The 21107-nt window shown below is 38.7% G+C and overlaps 1 protein-coding gene across 5 annotated transcripts in view; it reads right to left on the bottom strand.

The window, feature by feature from the left end:
• apc (APC regulator of WNT signaling pathway) overlaps nt 1-21107 on the bottom strand; it is a 258558-nt gene that overhangs the window by 138993 nt on the left and 98458 nt on the right. For 3 of the 5 annotated variants that reach the window (XM_041185627.1, XM_041185626.1, XM_041185628.1), the window contains one exon: nt 16171-16329. The exons of 1 other annotated variant lie outside the window; for it this stretch is intronic. In XM_041185627.1, the coding sequence (XP_041041561.1) occupies nt 16171-16311 (141 nt within the window). In that variant the 5' untranslated portion in view covers nt 16312-16329. Of the gene's footprint in view, nt 1-16170; nt 16330-21107 lie in introns of those variants that run through there. One more of the 5 variants, XM_041185630.1, reaches the window with a different exon arrangement.

Genomic DNA, 21107 nt, shown 5'->3' with positions numbered 1-21107 from the left:
AAATCCTTTTATTTGGTTGAGTAAAAAGAATGGATACAACTGGGTTGGGAATGATTCAAAATACCCAGGGCCTGATCTTAGAGTTAGCAGAGAGTTTGGGACCTGACTCATGCCAGTAGTGCGAAAACAGAAAGGCAGAATCTGAATGCAGATTGGCTAAGGGAAAAGTTGACTGAATGAAAATCCTGGTTCTGGCAGGGAATATTTCCGAGGGCATGCTAATCAGGTTTAATGTGTGTGCAGAAGAGTTGAAAATTCAAGAGTGACCATTGGGATGGTGAGAGGCCAGGCTGGGGTAGAGGTTGAATAGAGGAGTTTGAAATTTTTTTCCCCAATATCCCATTGGTGGGTTTTAGGATGATGTGACCTCAGTTGGACTGCTGCATGCAGTATTGCTCCACACTACCAGAAAGCTATTGAGGCTTTAGAGGGGATATAATGCAGATTCAATCAGACACGACCTGACATAAAGCAATACAAAGACAGGCCTGAAAAATTGAATTTTTTTAAGTTAGAACAACAGATTGCAGGGCAATTATAACAGAAATGCTTAAAATTCAAGATTAGTTGACTAAATGGACAAAGGAAACAATATGGGAAATGTCATTAGAACTACTTGATTATGGAGGCTAAGTGGGTTCAGCTGATCTTTCTGTATTGCACTGTAACATCTTTGTATTTCTATGCATCCAAGTCTCTGCTCTTCAGAACTCTCTCTAAAAACATTGTTATGTATTTTCCTTCATTACAAAAATTTTTAAAAACCTTTCTCCAGCTGTATTTTTGGCCTTGATTGGTGTATTTCCTACCCCGTTCTTTGTAAAGCCCTCAGACATTATCTTGCATGATTTGTACAATAAAAATACAGATGATAGTTGCATATGACTTACTGATCCATCAAGAATACTGAAGCCATTTTACACATTCTGAATTTCTGTGACAATAAGTAGCTTCTGTTCAATTCTTTAGATCCATAAAAAAGTAATGCTGGAAGTAAAACCCAGTCCAAGGTGTCGCAGCCATGGAAACTTACAAGTCAATAAGATCATATTCGTTAGGATTACAGTTAATTTTTTGAAAAATATGAAAACCTTTAATCATTGTAAATTAAGTTCAGTGAAGTTGCATTCAATTTCAATCCTTTCATGTCTGATACAGAGGAGTGCCCCAGTATTTCAGAATGTTGGGCATTTGTTTCTTAACCACAAGCCTCAGGCCGTCAATCACTACATTCAATTACAATTTTGCTTATTCTCAATAGAAAAGAGGCTGGTAGCGGGAAAGATGAGAGTGAGAAGAACAGACAAGGGCCACCACTACTTGCTGGTGAACAGAAAGAAAGAATTTACATTTAAATAGCCTTGCACAACCACAGTGCCTTCCAGGCAATGAAGAACTTCTGAAATTTAGTAACTGTTGTAGGAAACACAGCAGCCAGTTTTGCGCACAGCAAGGTCACATAATGTGAAAATGACCAGATAAATCTGTTTTAGTGACGTTGGGTGGGGGATAAATATTGGCCAGGACAACAGGAAGAGTTCCTTTGCTCTTCTTTGTTATAGTGCCAAAGGATCTTTAACGCCAACCTTCGAGGACGGAGATAGCCTTGGTTTAATGTTTCATCTGAAAGACAGCACCTCCAACAAAGCTGCACTGGAGTGTCAGCCTATTATATATGCAATTTGGATGCAAATCAATTACACGGTCTAAATAATGATGGAATTCTGGGCATAAATGTATTACTCGCCTAAATATAATTTGCCTGTCTCCTAAATATTTCACATTCTTCCATTAATCCTTTAAAATGCGAATACCCTTCATATGCACTTGTTTGAGGAAGGAGTGCATGGGGTGGCAGCCTTTCAACATTATATCCAGATTTTCAGACAAAGCAGGAAACAATTTTACCAACACAGAAAAATTTTAACCTCACTTAGACATGCTCTCTATTATCTGTTTCCGGCAAAATATATCATATTAAAAATTGAAAATCTACCTCAATTGCAGATTCTTAATATATTCTGCCTTAAGTGCATGGATGACAGTGAAATGAGAGGAAATGTTTAGTTTTAAAACTCAAAGAAGAAATAAACTAATGTGGCTTTGCTGTTTCCTTTGGTCCCAACTGATGACACTGACCTATGCCCTTTTATGCTCGTTTTAAATTTGGGCATATTCTAATGAGGTTGGGAGGGTGCTCGGGTGTAACCTGACATTGATAAAATGGGCATAACTTCCAGCAGAGTTTGAGGTACAACTTGTGGGTGGTGCTCAAGGGGCAAACCTCCAGGTCACAAGGGCTAATATATGTGAACAAAGAGATCTCAGCTAATATTATAAAATGCACATCAATTCAGCATACTACACAAATAAAAATCCATGTTCAGATACTGCGTCATTTCAGGTAACAAATCTTTCTACTGGTTTAATAACAGTTTAATGCTTAAAAAATTCAGTGGAAATGGAAAATTCTGTTGGAATTAAGAACAGTAATTTGAACTTAGTGGTATGGTGTGAATTTAATTTCAACATATCAGAATTTATATACCATCTTTCATGTCCTCTGGATGTCCTATAGCAACTCACAGCAAATGAATAACTTCTGGAGTATAGTTATTGTAATAGTAATTATAGTAACATAAACAAGCATTGTAGCCAATTTGTGCACAGTAGGATTCCACAATCAGCACCGAGGTAAATGGGAAGAGATACTCCGTTTTACAGATATTGGTTCAGGAGCAAATATTGGCTAGGACAACAGAGGTCCTCTGCTTTTCTTCAAATAGTGTCACATGTACTTCTACCTGAATGGGAGAGTGGTTGTGCCTCAGTTTAACATCTGATCCATAAGATCAGATCTGTGGCACTCCGTCAGACCTGCATTTAAGTGTCCACCTAGATTATGTGCTTAAGTTCTCTGACTGGAACTTGAATCCATAACCATGTGCCTCAAAGGGAAGGCTGCTATCACTGAACAAAGGATGACAATTTGTGAACATTCAACGCTGGTAACCTATTAATAAAAGAAATGCATATAACATAAAATATTAAGTTCTACTTTAAAAATTAACAGAATAAAATGAAATACAATCTGAAAATGAAAAACAACTTGCATTTATGCCTTAAACATAGGAAAACATTCCAAGGTGCTTCAGAGAATAATAAGGTGCTTCAGAGAATAATAATCAGAAAATAGTCAGAAAAAAATGCATTTGTAGCTCACATTTGGTGAAATTTCATGATTAATGCAGTACCTGAATGATTCCTCAGAGTAAAATTACTGTAATTAATTTTACTAAAATTAAATTTTGTATCATGCAAAGGAAACAACATGACTGAGTTATAATCAACATAACTCCTAACAGACTTTAAACAATAATCGACATCAGATACAATGACATAAAGGATAAAAATGCACTGTTACTCTACATGTCACACCTTATGCATTAAGTACCTGAAAACAGATGTGAAAACGGATAGCCCATTACAAGTTATCAATATAACAATGTTGACATTTCGAGTCCTCATGACCCTTCAACAGAACAGTTCTGTTGAAGGGTCATGACGACTCAAAATGTCAACTTTGTTCTTCTCCGCCGATGCTGCCAGACCTGCTGAGTTTTTCCAGATAATTCTGTTTTTGTTTTGGATTTCCAGCATCCAGAGTTTTTTGTTTTTACCGATATAACAATATTAAAAATTTGCTGTATACACCAAGCACAAATCTAAATTCTAATTTCTTATGCATCTTTCAATTGAAAATGAAGATCCATTTTGCAAAGGAAGAAATCACAAAAATCATTTTCATATTAACAGTTCTGACCACATGCATAGTTGCCATATAAACATGAGAGAATTTCCCATCACACAAAAATTGCTATAACATGAGGAATTTAAGAAAGGTGATTAAATTAGCATACTAATTCCACTTAGAATTTTACAGGTGGTCTTAGGAGCACATGCAAGTACTTAGATAATTATGATTTTTAATAAATGGACCATAAAACATGTGCACATACAATACAAAGCAGGAAAAATTCTTTTATAATTCAGCATTTTATCCTCGAAGAACTGCCTAAAAAAAGTGTTTCTAAATAAAGCATCAGTTCCAGCATGATGCAGATACTAATCTGAAAAATCAAGAGCAAGAAAAGGAGGAAAGCTGCTTATATACATTTGCATTTTTCTGGTGTTGAGTGACCGCCAGTAAATTAGCAAAGATAGCTGGGAAACCTTTTCAGCAAGCTTTTTTCCACTTCACTGCTTTAGCCTAGAGAACAACAGCTGTCACTTACGCAATGTGCGATCACATAATGTAGCTTCTCAAGCTATTAGGCATTGAATAAAGTAAGCCTTTATATTTTTCTATAATTTCTAATAGCTATTTAATCCAACTTTGTCGTGTACATTTAAAAAGAAACAATGCACTTTTATTACAACTACTTCTTGGACATCACAACTCAACAATTTCATATAAGCAATTTTACATTTTTCTTCAGCAAGAGTTTTAAGGTCTTTTGTTTTTCCCGCAGATGCTGCCTGGCCTGGCAAGTATTTCCAGATTTTACACTTATTGATTTTAAATCTTTTCAATTAAGTATAACATCTAAAATTAAAAATGCCTGGTTTATTTTAATTTTCAAATAATATATTTCTATTAACAAATTACTCCTGCAGAGTATAAGGAAATGTAAAATGTATACATGCTTTTCAAGGCAAATTTTAAAAGCTTATTTTGAAAGCAGCTACACTGTCCAAATTTGAATGACACTTTTTAAAAGAAGCCAGTCTATAGTTTTTAAGTATTGTCAGGTTGACCAACTGCTATTTTTCCTGGCCGCAACCCATTATAGGTATAACTGTCAAAATATACTTGTGTTTAAGTATGGCATCAAAAATGTTTGAGCATATTCTGTTCTCATGATGACAGAATTCAAACTTGCAGTTGTAAAATTTTACAGTCTCGAGGCTTGATAAGCCTTGTGGCTTGCAAGAGTTCCTCCATGGGACAAGGTGGATAGAAGCTGACCATTTCTAGTTGCCAAAAACAAGGGGCCATAGATACATGACTAAATTAAGAGATTTAGAGGGCATGAGAAACTAATTCAGAGAGAGTTGTGAGGCTATAGAATTCACTTCCAGTATGAGTGGCTGAGGCAGAATTTTTTTAATAGGTGGATACAAGAAAAAATGTCAAAGGGATATGGAAAAAGGATAGGCAAACGCCTTTAGATCCAATTGCTTGTTTGGAGAGTAAACAGCAACATGGACTGTTTGAACCAAATGGCCTGTTTTCTGAATGGTTTTCACAGGAGGAGCTAGGCTATATGATGCTTACTGGCTCAATAGTTACAATGACTAGCTACTAATATAGCATAGGTTTTTGTTACAAGAAATGAGCAGCTTTGGAAACCTCCTGGGCATACTCTTCATTAACCTTGGAGGGAGAAACTTCCAGAGTCAAGGCTAACCAGAATAATGGGTAGAACATTTAATTGTTAGCTCCAAAATGGTACAGCAAATGAACATGGCGAACTTTGAGGTTTGCAGGGGTGGGGGGAGGGAAGCAACCAAACAGATTTTAAATTGCACTTTCTGCAAGTACTGTACTATATCCTAGGTTATAATGTTGTGGAATCAAAACCAAAAAAATCTGGTCATTCATTCAACCGTACATTGTAGGACGTGGCTACATGCAAATTGGTTACTGTGTTCTCCCATTTATGGCTGCATTTCAAAAACAATCCAGTGGTTGTAAAGTGCTTTGAGGTACCCCAAGTTTGTGATAAGGCACCAGATACATGCAAGTTCTTTCTTCCTTATGGATGCAAGAAAATGCTAAATCAAAGTTGCACAAATGGTTAGCTTCTTCAGCATTGTTTATCACCTTGTAGTTCACCACTAATACAGGCCAGTTAATTAAAAAAGTTATGGAGCTGCAGTTCACAGGAAACTGCATTGGGTTGAAAATGAGGATTTCCCACTGTCTTTTTTTAGCTGATCATTTCTTTGAAAATGGATTTCTACATTAGTTAATCACTGCCACATAATTTTGTGGAGAGTTGCAGGTTCTAAACTTTTCCTGCCTGAAAGCCCATGTTTGTGCAGTTGATTTATGGCAGGCATCTCTGTGCCCAGTTCTTCTTTCAACTTGCGTTACTTTTGGACTATACAACAGTTGTTTACAGCCAGGTAATATTAATGTTTTAACAAAAAGGGCTTTTGAGCATTCTGGATATCGTGTACTCTTAAGATTTGGTTTTGGTGTGACTATTCTGCAACTCTTAATAAAAAATAAGTTGACCAAAAACTAGTGCAAGATAGATAACAGGCAATACAATCTGAAACAATGGCCAGGAAAGGAGATACAGTCAATGGTGATGGTACAGCATTTATGGCAAGGGCCATAAGCAATAGTTTTAGTTTACCCACTGTTTTACTGTAGGAAATTGTGCCTTATCCAAGACTGGTTATTGGACAAGGAATCTTCCCAATCCAGTAGAGGGGTGGAGAGAGGTGAAACTGCATCGCATTAACAAAAACATAGGAACTAGCCCCATGTCTGCAAATACAGATGAGGAAGAAGAGGTCATCAAGGACAGATCCTTGAGAGAAATCTGGAGTCAACAGTATGGGGTAAGTAAAAAAAGATGGAGATTCTTTTGCTATAAACAGATGGTTAAGAATGAAGCCCAGTAAGGAAAGCTGAGGGTTTTGACAAGAACTTGAACATTTCCCCAGTGGAAGATTTCTGATAGCTAGCATGGTGACCAAGAAGGGAAATTGGGCTGTTAGCAGTTCGGTGGCAATGGGGTCAAGAGAGATGATTGGGTTACCTGAACAAAAAGAGCTTGGCAAGGACAAAAAAGGAGAATGGAGAAAAAAAGAGAAGGAACACTCAGGAAGGGTGAACCTCAGTCTCAAGTGACTGAAATTTGTTCATGAGCTCCTTATACTTTACAAGAGCCAGACTTCAATTATTACTTATTCCTAATTGGTTTGAGAAGGTGCTGGTGGGCCATCTCCTCAAACTGCTTAAAGCTTTGTGATGCTGCTATTCCTACAGTGATATTATATAGGAAATTCCATGAGTCTGACCCAACAACAATGAAGGAATAATGACATAACCCCAAGTCAGGAAGGTGTATAGCTTGGATAGAAATCTGGACATAATTCTGTTCCCACAGCAATGCTATTCTTGCTCCCCTTGCTAATACACTTCGTTGTTGAAATATCCTTGGTGCATTACTATAATGTAAGTCATACATACTGCAGCCACAATACTATGTAAGTGTTGGGGTGGATGAATATTTAAGTCCAGTGGTAGGGCATCAATCAAGCAGATTGCTCTGTCCTAGATGGTGCTGAGCTTTTTGAGTAGCGTTGCAGCAGCAACCATCCAGTGGACAGGCTTTGGGGAGTCAGGTGATGAGTTACTCGCTGCAGAATCCCAGTTTCTGACTTGATCTTCTAACCACAATATTTTTATAGCTGATCCAGTTCAATTTCTGGTCAATAGTAACCCCCAGATGTTGAGGATACTGCAATGGTAATGACATTGAATATGATGGGGAGATGGTCATTGCCTGCCACTTGTGTGGCATGAATGTCACTTGCCATTTATCAGCCCATGTTGTCCAGGTCTTGCTGCATGTGGATAAGGTCTGCTTCAGTGTCTGATGAGCTGTCCAGTTCAGTCAGCTTCTGGTGAATGGGAGACCTCCGTTTCCTCCGCCTGCCCAATGTTGATTGTGGATTTCTCAGTGATGGTGGTGCCATTAAAGGCCAAGGTTTGATTTTTGGGCTTTTGTGTTCAAGATATTTCAGAAACACAAATATTGTCTGTCTATTGTCAGCCAAAAGCCATACGTGATTCAGGTCCAGTTGCTGTTTTGTAATCAGAGCACTTCTAAACAACCTCACTCCTAATGCAGACACCATTATTAACGTAGCTGAAGAATGTTGGATAAAGGGTGCTTCCCTGACAAATTCCCTTTGTGATGTTCTTGTGCTATGCTAACTGACCTCTGACAAGCAACAACAACGTACATTTCTAAAATGTGTCTATAAGCATCCCAAGGTGTTTGACAGGGCCGCTAATCAATAAAAAAATGACACTGTGTCACATATGGAAGGGTTAGGACAGATGTCCAAAAGTTCGATCAAAGGGATAAGGTTTAAGGAGAATCTTAAAAGAAAAGGGAGGTGCGGAAGGTTGAGGCAGGAAATTCCAAAGCTTAGGACCGAATGGGTGGAGCAATGAAAAGGGGGGGGGGGGTGGTGGGTGGAATCCACAAGAGGCCAGAATTGGGGGAATTGTTCAATGTTGTGGGAGCTTACATGGATAAGGATGGGCAAAGCCATGGAGGGGTTTAAAAACAAAATGAAAATTTTAAGAATAATTTTAAGATTTTAAGACCAGGAGCCAATGTAGGGCAGTGAGCACAGCAAGGGATGATGGTTGAATGGAACTTGATGTGAGTTAGAATACAGGAAGAATATTGGATGAATTCAAGTTTAGAGGGTGAGGTGCCGGTTAAGACTACATCGGAATAGCTGAGTCTAGAAGAAAAACATGAGGGTCTCAGGAGCAGCTGAGCTGAAGCAGAATGGAAATGGCCAATGTTACAGAGGTGAAAGTAAGCGGTCTTGGTGAAGGAGAGGAAATGGGGTCCGAAATTCGAATCCGAAAGTCAATTAGGGCGGTAATGTTGCGAATGGACTGGTTCAACTTCAGACAGTGGTCAGGGTGAACAATGGAGTCAGGGCCAGGGAACAAATGTTATGTTGGTGGCTAAAGACAATGGGCTTTGGTCCTTTCAATAATTAATTAGGGGAATCACAGAGTAGTTACAGCACATGAAGGCATTTGGCTTGTTGTATTTGTGCCGGCTCTCTGAAGGAGCAATTCATCCAGTGCCATTCCCCTGCTTTCTTGCCATAGCGCTGCATATTCTTCCTTTTCAGATAATAAACCAATTCTCTCCTGAAAGCCTTGACAAAACCTGCCTCCGCCACACTCTCAAGCAGTGTATTCTAGGTCCTAACCATTTGCTGCGCGAAAACATTTTCCCTTATGTTGCCACTGCTTCTTTGCTCAATTATCTTTAATCTGTGCCCCCAGTACTTGATTCTTCCACCAATGGAGCAGTTTCCCTCTATCTACTCTGTCCAGACTCTTGTTGACTTTGAATACCTTGATCAAATCAGCTCTCAGCCTTCTCTCCTCAAAGGAAAATAGTCCCAACTTCTCCAATCAATCTACATAACTGGAGTTCTGCAACCCTGGAATCTTTTCTGAACCCTCTCTAATGCCTTCATATCATTCCTAAAGCATGCTGGCAGAACTGAATTTAAAACTCCAGGTAGGCTGAATCAGCGTTTTATACGTTTAATAAATTTCCTTGCTTTTGTATTCTATGCCCCTATTGATAAAGCCCAAGATGTCGTATGCTTTATCAACTGCTCTCTCAGCCTGCCCTGCCACATTTAATGGTTTATGCACATATAGACCCAGGGTCCTTTGAGCCTGTACCTTCATTAGAACTGTGCCCTTTATTTTATATACTGTCTCTGTGTTCTTCCTAACAAAATGAATCACTTCATACCTCTCTGCATAAAACTTAATCTATTTGTCTGCCCATTCCATCAACCGATGTCCTTTTGAAGTTCTATACTATTCTCTTCAAAACTGACAATACGTCCGAGTTCATATCATCCGCAAATTTTGAAGTTGTGCTCTGTACACCAAGGTCTATGTCATTAGTAACTCTTAGGAAGAGTAGGGGTCCTAATACTAACCCCCGGGGAAAGCCACTATAAACATTTCTCCAGTCTGAAAAACAACCAATAACCACTACCTCTGTTTCCTGTCACTCAATTTCGTATCTATGTTGCCACTATCACTTTTATTCCACGAGCTCTAACTTCACTCACAATCTGTTGTGCTGCACTTTATCAAATGCCTTTTGGAAGTACATTTACCCCACATAAATAGCATTACCCTCACCAACCCTCTCTGTTATGTCATCAAAGAACTTAAGCAAGTTAAAGGCGATTTCTCCTTAAGAAATCCGTGCTGGCATTCCTTAGTTAATTGTCCAAGCAACTATTAAATTTGGCCCGAATTATCGCTTCTTGGAGCTTCCAAGCCACTGAGCTTAAACCAACTGGCCTGTGGGTTGCTGGGTTTTCCCTTACAACCTTTATCGAACAAGGGTGTAACACTTGCAATTCTCCACTTCTCTGGCATCATCCCTGAGTTAAAGGAAGACTGGGAAACTATGGCTAGTGCCTCTGCAGTTTCCACTCTCATTTCCCTCAGTACTCTTGGATGCATCTCTTTCGGTCCTGGCCCTTTATCAACTTTTGAGTACACAGAATCTTTCCAATAGCTTCTCCTTGTCAATTTTAAACCCTTTAAGTGTCTGAATTACCTCCTTTCACCATGACCTGCGCAGTATTCATTTAATACCTCAGCCATGCCCCTTCCTTCATGTGTAAATCACCTTTCTGGTCCATAATCGGCTCCATCCTCCTTTTACCACCATTTTACTATTTAAATGCTTATAGAAGATTTTTGGATTCCATTTTATGCTAGCAGCCAGTCTCTTCTCATACTGTCTCTTTGTTATTTGCTTTTTCAATTCCTTTCTGAACCTTCTACATTCAACTTGGTTCTTGGTTGTATTTCCATCTAACATTTGTCAAAAGCACACTTGTTCTTCTTCATTTTGGAAATTCACCTTTTTTCCTCCAAAATTAAACACTTAAGAAAGGTGTTCTTTTATCTAATTGTTTTACCCATACCCCTCTCTTTCTGACCTCTGTATCTCTGTTTATCTCTCTTACAACATTGGTAAGAGATAATTAACATTTATTTTATATATGTGAACAAAAATATAGATGGTAAAATTAGTTTTAAAAGCAAAGACTCTTCTACGCCTCTCAAAACTAAGCTTAATCACTCACACACTTTAAAACAATATATAGATTTTACTTCAAACTTTTGAAATAAATCTTGATTTTTAAAAATTTCAAGTAAACCTACTGAGTAAAGAATCCTAGAAACTAAAGAAAATCATCCCATCAATGCATACTGAGAAATTAGGAACATTACATATATTCTGGCTGCACAATCCAAATTGAGTTAAAAAAAACCAGCTTCAATAACAAACATTTGGGAGAGGCTGGGGTCTTCTGTTAAAAAGGTACTGAAGGTCTTAAAAATACAATCAATTAGTATATTTAATTGTGACATATGCCTTTTTAAAGATTTTGTTTAAACCTTTATTTGGTCAGAGATTTCAGTTACAGGAAAAAGTTGCAGAAACTATTTAGGTCAATGTGTGGAAAGTCAGTGGTCAGCCTGCACAATTTTCAGGTAATTAATGAGTTTTCAATAAAACAAAAACCCTACAAACTTTATTTAATATATAACAGATCATAAGTGTATGTATATAGTTTCCTGGTAACTTAAGAAGAGAAGCAGCTTTCCACCTCTTTTAAGGTATAAAATGAAAATAAAAAGTTGTTAATTAAAATTATTGAGACACACTAAATGAATAAAGTGAAAAAAGTTTACTTGAAAAACTTTGTAATGCTCAATTTCGTACTCTATTTTCAAATGCAAAATTTAAATTCATCTCTACTTTATCTTGCCTAACACTATCTTTATTAAAAAAAACTATGTAAAGTAGTAAAAAGAGCTATAATAAGAGGGCACATACTATTAGGCATCTTCTTTTGAATCATTTGAACTCATTGAACCATCCAACAAGATTACAAAACAAAATCTGAAGTTTCCTTGAATAGTGAAAATACATTATATATTGTATCTTGCAACACCAAAAGGCCAAGTAGCAAAACAAAAAGCACCGGCAAAGTTTAATCTCTATAATGGTAATAATAAAAATCAGTAATCTATTAAAGTGTGTGATCTCAATCATATAGCAATTACAGTTGACACTATAAGTGCTTGAACAATTCATTACAATGCATTCAAAATTTGTGCGATGGGGCAGATGAAGAAATAACAATTTAATCAAATGAGATAGTCTGTTACAAGCTTCTTAAATATATCAGCCTCTTGTTAAGTGACTAAGTAAAAATAATATTTGCTGGAAACTACACCTTTGAGATAGGTCAAATAAAACTGTCAATGCAGTTGCTTACACATTGAAAATGTGAAGCAAAACATAATAATGGACACAAAACTGTACTCCAAATATTCGTTTCTGTGCCATTTGGCTATTACAGCAACAGTATTAGCTTTCAAACACCATCTTCATAATATAATCAAATACCTACTAAAACATATCTATAAGGCAGTGTCACAAGTTCTTGACAATCTGGCTCTATATATTGATGATGTATTTTTGTGATTCGTCACTATGGCTTTATGGATGCAAAATAGCTAATTGTACTTTTTAAATAAGTGCAGGAGTGTCCTTCAGGTGTTTTGGCCAACGATTATTCCTCAACTAACTTTCTCTCCATTCATCCGTTCACCTTTCTGCCTGCCTTTCTCTTGTGTCAAAGCCCTAATTTTTGGGAGACAGTAAATCTACAAATATGTAATTCATTTAACACAATACAGATAGATAGTACTGTACTACTAACTTATTTGCTTTGTTCGTATCGGTGCGATAAATTCCTTTATATATTGAATTTTAAAGGGAGTTCACTGTGACATTCTAGTCACTTTTGAAGACTGAAGTGGGATCTTATTGAAGTATAAAATAATCCAATATTGTCCACTTAAAACATCCAGATTTAAAATGGGCAGTTATTTATATCGTCCAAAAAGGGATAGCCATTATGCATTTGCATTATCAATTTAGAAGTTACCAATTATAGTGCTTTATGAGCTCGCCAGAGCTAATGCCAACCAATATGAGGAAAAATAAGGAGAAACTCTGCAAATCAAATTCAGATTAAATGAGAGTACTATCGTATTGCTGACATGTTATCTCATGACTATTCTGATCCACATCATAATGCTCCATGGTTACAAAATAACTTTTATAATTAATAACATATTCATTGCAACAGACAATTCATAAAAATACATATATAAATCAGAAGTGCAGAATGGTCAAAAACAGGCTTGTCCAACAGACAGCCCCCATCTAGCTGGCCTGCCAAACATTGCTGGACATACAACAGACTTTCATTTGAAAAATGCTCGAAAGCTGCTCAGCCAATTACAGGCTGGTTTCTCCCTGCTTCAGTAGTGAGCCTATCAGCTGCAAATGCAGGGAGAAAGCAGCTGCTTAATGGATGAGCAGCAAGCAGTGGAAAGGAAGAGGTTGCGGGCGGGGCGAGCCCAGGCGTGAGGGGGCCCGGGCACGAGGGGCAAGGGGAGGGGGGTGAGGGCACAGGCAAGGGGGCGAGTGGGGACTGGGGCTGGGCAAGGGGGCACCGGGGCGGGCAAGAGGGGAGAGGTGACGAGGGGGCAGGCAAAGGCACTCGTGTGCACCAGGGGAAGGAGGTGCCGGGGGGAAGGAGAGTGTGCGCATGCGCGCTGGAGGGAAGGAGAGTGTGCACATGTGCCAGGGGTGGAGGGCGCGCACACATGTGAGAGGGAGGAGAGCAGGTGCTTGCATGATGGTTGAGAGCATATTAATGCATGAGGGAGGGGGAGAGCATGCGTGAGAGGGAGGGCAGCGCCTGCATGAGAAGGGGGAGAACATGTCTGTATGTGAGAGGGAGGAGAGCATCTTTGAGAAAGGGAGGAGAGTGTGTGCATGTGTAAGAGGGAGGAAAGATTGCGCGTGTCAGAGGGAAGAGAACGTGTGAGTGAGGGAGGGGGAGAGTTGTATGAGAGAGTGAGTGTGCGCGTGTGTCAAAGAGAGAATGTGTGACCAAGTGAGAGGAGAGTGTAAGTCTGGCTCACTCCCAGTCTCAGGGTTCTCATTCACCCTCACCCCCACACACCAACATGCACTCTCACAGTGGGTGAGATTGAGTGGGCACCTTGAGACTGGGAGGGAGCCAGCATGCACACACTCACTCACTCTAATGGTCATCTTTATTCATTATTTTTTTTTGGAATTATCAATTTATTGATTTGACATTGCTTTTTCACTCAGCAAGTGGTTTCTTTTCATGCTTCAGCTTTGCTTTTGAAACTCTCGTTTAATATTGTGCCAGTCCTTATCTTTCTGAAATTTGCTCAGCAGCCCTTTGAGTGAGGAAAACATTGAATTGTGCCTCCCCCCCACACGAATAGGGTGGACAAGTTTGCCATACTAGATTACTGTTATTTTGACAACTTCTACTGAACAACTATCATATTGTTCACTTCTTCCTAAATGGTTTCCAAACAGAATTTTGTAAAAACAACTAAAATAATAAATATGTAATGGTTTTTAAGAAAGCAATTACTGGTAGTAATAAAAGCAGGCAAAATCCTTAATAATAGCATCATAATCAACTAAGCTGTCCATCATATATTTCAGGAAACTAGCATTCGCACAAATACACAAATGTAAGCAGTGAGAATTGCATCTAAAAGAAATGGCTAAATAGCTTTGCTGTTCATTACGGTTTGTTGCTGAAAGCTTGCCTATTTATCAATGCAAGAATCAAATTCTTCAAGGTTTGGGGATTTGGGATACATTCTTAAAAGTGATCTAGATTATGAGAGTCACCTAATCTAGAATAAGGTTTAAGAAGAGCCAGAAACATTAGGGCATTACAGAGTTCATTTCTAAAGATGGCAGAAGCTTGGTTTAAGGTTCTAGCTACAGTAAAAGTGATGTGAGCCTGGAGTTGGGCATTGTTGCAGAAGTGGAAGGAAGTGGTTTTCGTGGTGGCCGTGAAATGCCTTTCAAACTTAACTCAATCACTTTGGTCTTCCCAATATTCAAATTGGAAAAATGCTGGCTTCATGTTGGATCAACTGCCTGACAGCATAAGAAATTCCTCTTCCAAAGTGGTGCCTCTGATGTGCAAAAATGGCTGATGATTTTCCTCAGATTCTCCCTGTGAGAAAGTCTCTAACCTTCACTATCTTCTAATGTACACTTACACTCCAACTTATGCCTGCTTCCACTCTACTGGGCATCAACTAAGCCTTTGTTAGATGCTGATCTGACTCCAAAATACAGTGGCACAAAATGTCCTGGAGGCCTTCTGATCCTTATGTTTAACAGCTTAAGCAATATAACTTTATAAGCTTAAGTATAGCATTTTGGTATTTTTGGAAAGTAGATATTCTCACCTTTGCTTGAATAACATCGATAATTTACGAGCTGGGAATAAAGCTATGCACATTTGTTTAAGCTCAGATGTGCAGATTTCTCCTCACTGCTCATGTAAGCATCCAACCACAGGAGGACCAAGGCAATTTTTGAACAGCGCAGGAGGAAGTTTTTAAAAAATTTATGGTGCTGAACTAGCTAGGGGCTATGCAAGCCACAGGAGTGGATCTAAGAAGGGCCAGGAGGCTGATTTTTAAGTGACTTGGAGTTGAAAAAGGTTGGGATCCTCTAAGCTTGAAAAGACATGCAAGAGGGGAGCTTTACTGAAGCATTAAAGTGATTAACAGAAAAAAACGAATCTAAGCACTATTTCAAATTACATGTCAAAGACAAGGGGATACATGTATAAACTGGGAATTCAGGACTGTTGTTGGGAAGCACTTCACACAAAGATGATTGATAGGTGGAAATATTTCAGGTAGGGAAACAAAGGCAAAAATTCTAGAATGCTTCGAAGGGTAGTAAGACATGGTACCAGTGAGATTGTAGATTTCTATGTAAGAAGGAACTACTACCTCTTTAGTTAACTGTAAGACCAGGCAGACGTTATGATAGCAGCTGTCAGCTTCAAACAACATGACAGGTTGACAAATTTGCAATACATGGAAAAATGGCAGGTATAGGTGGTATCTCTCAAATGCATATACTCCCACAAAACCATATTTTGATCGCTATATCACTATGTGCCTATGTTTAATCATTAACTTGTCTTAAAATTAGGCCCTCTTAACACCATTATAATATTTTTGATAGAAGGAAGAAACTACCCAAAACTCAACCACATCAAATTTCAAAATGTCTTAAGACAATCTTCTCTAACGCCACATGCCTAACATAAAACATATTGTAGAAGTTCCGCCAAAGTGTAAAATGATCTTCAGTTTTACAGGAAACTGAAATGTACCTTCATGTTGAATGCCTCTGTCTCTAGCTGTGTTAGATGGCTTGAGTTGTCCTCTAATTCCTGTCGCAGATTTGAATTCTCCATTTTAAGTGCCTCTACCTGCTTCAGCAGCTGATCATATGAAGCTGATGATGCAGCCATCCTGAACTAGACACTGACCTGTTTAAAAAATACAAATATATTAGCTACACTTCTTTCTTTGGAACATGGCTTGTTACAAAACTGACAGAGTTTATAGTGTGCCTATCAGAAACTGCAAATTTCAGATTCCAAGATTGTAATTATTCACGACACTTTCCATATAATGATAGTGGATATCACTGTTAGTTTAATTTCTTCCTGTTGGTTCTCCTTAAATTGTAGTTTAGCTTTTGATCTGCAATATTTAAGTCACACCCAATGTAATTGCACCAAATGCAAGATTAGAAAATCTCAAGTTTACAGTTTCTTTTAAAAAGCAGAATTCTGCCTCTCTGTGGGCATTATGTATCTTATTACATTGCCTCTAGGAAATTAAGAAAGCAAGGAGCAAGACAACTTTGGCCCATTAAGCCCATACTTATCAGACAACATGTGCCATTTATTTCATGATGGATTTTGTTCCATTGATTAATCCCCTCCAGAAAGTTCTTCCCATGTTCTACCTGATTTTCAAAGATAATTAAATAAAATTGCAGATTATGAATTAACCCACATCTTCATTACTCAGCCATGGGCAGGTGCCCTCCATGGCCATGTGGTGAGTGATGGTGGGGCAGGAGGAAGCAGAGTGGACCGTCTGGAAATTGCTGTACATGTGGGAAACAATGACATAGAAAAGAAGAGGGTTGAGATCCTGCAGTCAGAGTTTCAGAAGCTAAGGAGGAAGTTTTTTAAAAAGTGCCACACACCAGCAAATATGGAAATTGTAGCATGAAACTGGTTAACTCATGGCTGGAGAAAGAGTGCAGGAGCGGGGGTCTTCAAACACCTGGTACACTGGGGTCAGTTCTGGGGCAGGAGGGCGCTGTTCAAGATGGATGGGCTCTACCTCAAAAGAGCTGGGACCAATGTCTTCACAGGGGCCTTAACTCGTGCTCTGGAGGAGATTTTTCAATTAAAATGGCAAGAGGATGAGCACCAGGATGAAACATTTGCAAGAAAAAACTCGGTGCACAGAGAAATAAATGAGCTATAATGCGATTGGCTGTACATTATAGGCCACTAAATATTAAGGAGACGGAGAGGAGCAAATTTACAAACAAATTAGAAAGATGCAAGAACTATAGAGCAGTGATAATAGGGGACTTCAGTTATTCTAAAGAGACTACATAGTAATGATACAAAAGACAAAGGTGGTTGGGGCAGGCGTGAGTGTGGGAAGAAGTACATTCAAGATAACTTTCTTGATCAATGTGTTTCCAGCCCAACAAAGAAAGAATTGCTGTATCTAGTTCTGGGGAATGAATTGACTTGGACAAAAAGATCAATGAGGAGGGAAAAATTAGGGTACAGGAGAAAGCTAAACAGTAATATAAAGACAGATAGTAAGTGTTCTGATAGATATTTAAATAAGAACAGAGTTAACAGAGTGAGCGTTGGTCCTACAGAAAGTGCAGCTGGGGAATTGATAATGGAAAGTAGGGAGATAGCGGGTAAATTAAACAGGTATTTTGATTTGGTGTTCACTATAGAGTACACAAGTAACATTCTGGAAATAGCTGTAAATCAGGAAATGGAAGGGAGGAAGGAAATTGGGAAAATTACAATCACCAGAGAAGTGGCATTGAGCAAATTGTTGGGGCTGCAGGCTGACAAATCCCCAGGTCCAAATGGATTTCACCCTAAGGTCTTGAAAGAAGTGGCTAGTGAGATCGTTGATGCATTGGTTTTAACAACATTCCCTAGATTCGCGGAAGGTTCCATTAGATTCGAAAATAGCAAATATAAGTCCTTTATTTAAAAAGGAAGGGAGACAGAAAGCAGGAAGCTACATAACATCTGTCATAGGGACAATGTTGGAAGCTATTATTAAAGATGCTACAGCAGGGCACTTAGAAAAATTCAAGGTAATCAGGCAGCGTGATCATGGTTTTGTAAAAGGAGAATCGTGTTTAACCAATTTATTGGAGCTCTTTGAAGGAGTCACGTGCTGTGGATAAAGGGGAACATCAGAGGTAATTGTGAAAAATAAAAGCTCACGGCGTTGGGGGTAACATATTGGCATGGATAGAAGATTGGCCAGCTAACAGGAAGCAGAGAGTTCGCATAAATGGGTCTTTTTCTGGTTGGCAGGGTGTGCCACAGGGATCAGTGCTGGGGGGGTCAACTTGTTACAATTTATATAAATGACCTGGATGAAGGGTCCGAAGGAATGGTGGCTAAATTTGCTGATGACACAAAGATAGGTAGGAAAATAAATTGTGAAGAGGGCATAAGGAGGCTATAAAGAGACACAGATAGGTTAAATGAGTGGGCAAAAATCTGGTAAATGGAGTATAATGTGGGCAAAGGTGAAATTGTCCATTTTGGCAGGAAGAATAAAAAAGATTATCTATATGGTGAGAGATTGCAGAGTTCTGAATTCAGAGGGATCTGGGTGTCCTAGTGCATGAATCACAAAAGGCTAATATGCAGGTACAGCAAGTAATTAGGAAGCCAATAGAATGTTATCATTTATGGTGAGGGGAATTGATTACAAAAGCAGTAAGGTTATGTTTCAGTTGCACAGGGCACTGGTGAGACCACATCTGAAGTGCTGTGTACAGTACTGGTCTCCTTATTTAAGTAAAGATGTAAATGCATTAACAGTTCAGAGAAGGTTTACTAGTCTAATACCAGGAATGGGCGGGTTGTCTTATGAGGAAAGGTTGGATAGATTAGGCTTGTATCCACCGGAGTTTTGAAGAATAAGAGATGACTTGATTGAAACCTTCAAGATCCTGAGGGATCTTGACAGTGTGGATGTGGAGAGGATGTTTCCTCTTGTGGGAGAATCTAGAACGAGAGATTACTGGTTAAAAGGAGTTGCTCATTTAAGACAGAGATGAGACAGAGATTGGGAGAAATTTTTCTCTCAAAGCGTTGAGTGTCTTTGGAACTCTCTTCCTCGAGAGGTGGTGGGAGCAGAATCTTTGAATTTTTTTAAGGCAGAGCTAGATAGATTCTTGATTAACAAGGGGGTGAAAGGTTATCGGGAGTAGGCAGGAATGTGGGGATGAGGTTACAATCAGATCAGCCATGACCTTATTGAATGGCGGAGCAGGCTCGAGGGGCTTTGTGGGCTACTCCTGCTCCAAATTTGTACGTTTGTAAGTGGTGCAAGCGGACAAGAGGGGCCAACTTTGATCATTGCATCAGACCTAGAACTGTTAAGGAAAAGGACAAGGAACAATCAAACAAACTTAACTGGAGGAGGGCTAACTTCACTAAGTTCATGGGATCTGGCCCAGGTGGATTGGAATCAAACAAAACAGTAACTGAGCAATGGGAGGCTTTCAAAGAGGAGGCAGTTCAAATACAGAGAAGGCAATTTCCCACAACAGGAAAAAAAGGACATTGATAGCTAGAGCTCCCTGGATGACTAAAGACAAAATCTATAATGAAACATAGATATAAAGTTGAAAATGGGCAACCAAGTTGAATACAGAAAGCATACAGGAGATCTAAAAAGGGAATAAGAGGGGCAAATAGAGAGAGAGATGTAACATAAAAAGGAACCCAAAACAAAATGTCTCCTGTTAGATGTGATTCCACGATTGGGCAGCAATTGCTGAATAATCCGGAGTGCACAATAGTTACACTAACAACCAATTTAAGATAATCAGTCAAATTCGTAACATGGTTCATTAAAACTTGCTAGAAACAACATATGCAGAGGCCTGTTCTCTGCAAACAAAAGGAATATATTCAAGCCTTGAGCCTTTTTGAGTTAATAGGGAGCCCATTTTTTCCCCCCATGGCAACACTTTGGCCAATCAGAGTCGACTTGCCAACCAATCAGCACCCTTTCCTCTTGTTGTATAAACTGCTGTGATCATTTGAAATTTGGCATTCCTGCATTTGTCCTGATGAGTTTGAGACAAAAGATTTAACATGTCTCTCTTTTCCACAATATTAGTACCACAAAAGACTTACAGAAACATATAAACAGCAAAAGGATAGTCAAAGGAAGGATGGAGCTGATTAGGGACCAAAAAGGGAATCTTCCTTCGGAGCCAGAAGGCATAGCTGAGATTCTAAATGAGCACTTTGTCTCTGTCTTTAAAGAGAGGATATTGCCAACATAGCAGCAAAGGAGCAGGTAGCAATGGCATTGGGGAGGATAAAAATAGATTAAGAAATAGGAAATACATAAAAGGCTGGCAGTGCTCAAAAAGAGAAATGTCACCTTGTTCAATTGGGATGCATCCCAGCCAGGTTACTGAGAGAAGAATAGGAAATGCAGAGGCTTTAGTCAAAATATTCGAATCTCACTCAGATATGGGGATGGTGGCAGAAGACTAGGGGATTGCAAATGTTATTAAACCCTTGTTCAAAAGGAGAGCAGTAACCCGTCTATTACAGGCCAGTCAGCCTAATGTTGATAGCAGGGAAATATTAAGAAACAATAATCTTGGAAAAAATTAATTGCACTTAGAAAATTACAGGCTAATAAATGGAAGTTGACTCAGGTTTGTTCAAGGAAAACTATATTTAACTAAATTAATTAAGTAACAAAGAGGGTTGATGAGGGTGGTGCAGTTGATACTGCGCATATAGTTCATCAAAAGTACATCATACTTGTAAGCAAAAAATAAAACTGATAGGATTAAAGGGGCAATGACAAAAAATGACAAAGTAACAAGAAAACAATGAGTAATGGTGAATAGTAATTTTTTAGACTGGAGGGAAATGTACATTGACATTCCTCAGGGATTACCGTGAGGACCAGTACTCTAATATACATTCATGGCCTG

The sequence above is a fragment of the Carcharodon carcharias genome, chromosome 4, assembly GCF_017639515.1.
Source record: "Carcharodon carcharias isolate sCarCar2 chromosome 4, sCarCar2.pri, whole genome shotgun sequence".
Classification (NCBI taxonomy): Eukaryota; Metazoa; Chordata; class Chondrichthyes; order Lamniformes; family Lamnidae; genus Carcharodon; species Carcharodon carcharias.
Note: the sequence above shows the minus strand (reverse complement) of the source record. Positions and strands in the feature narration are given on the sequence as shown.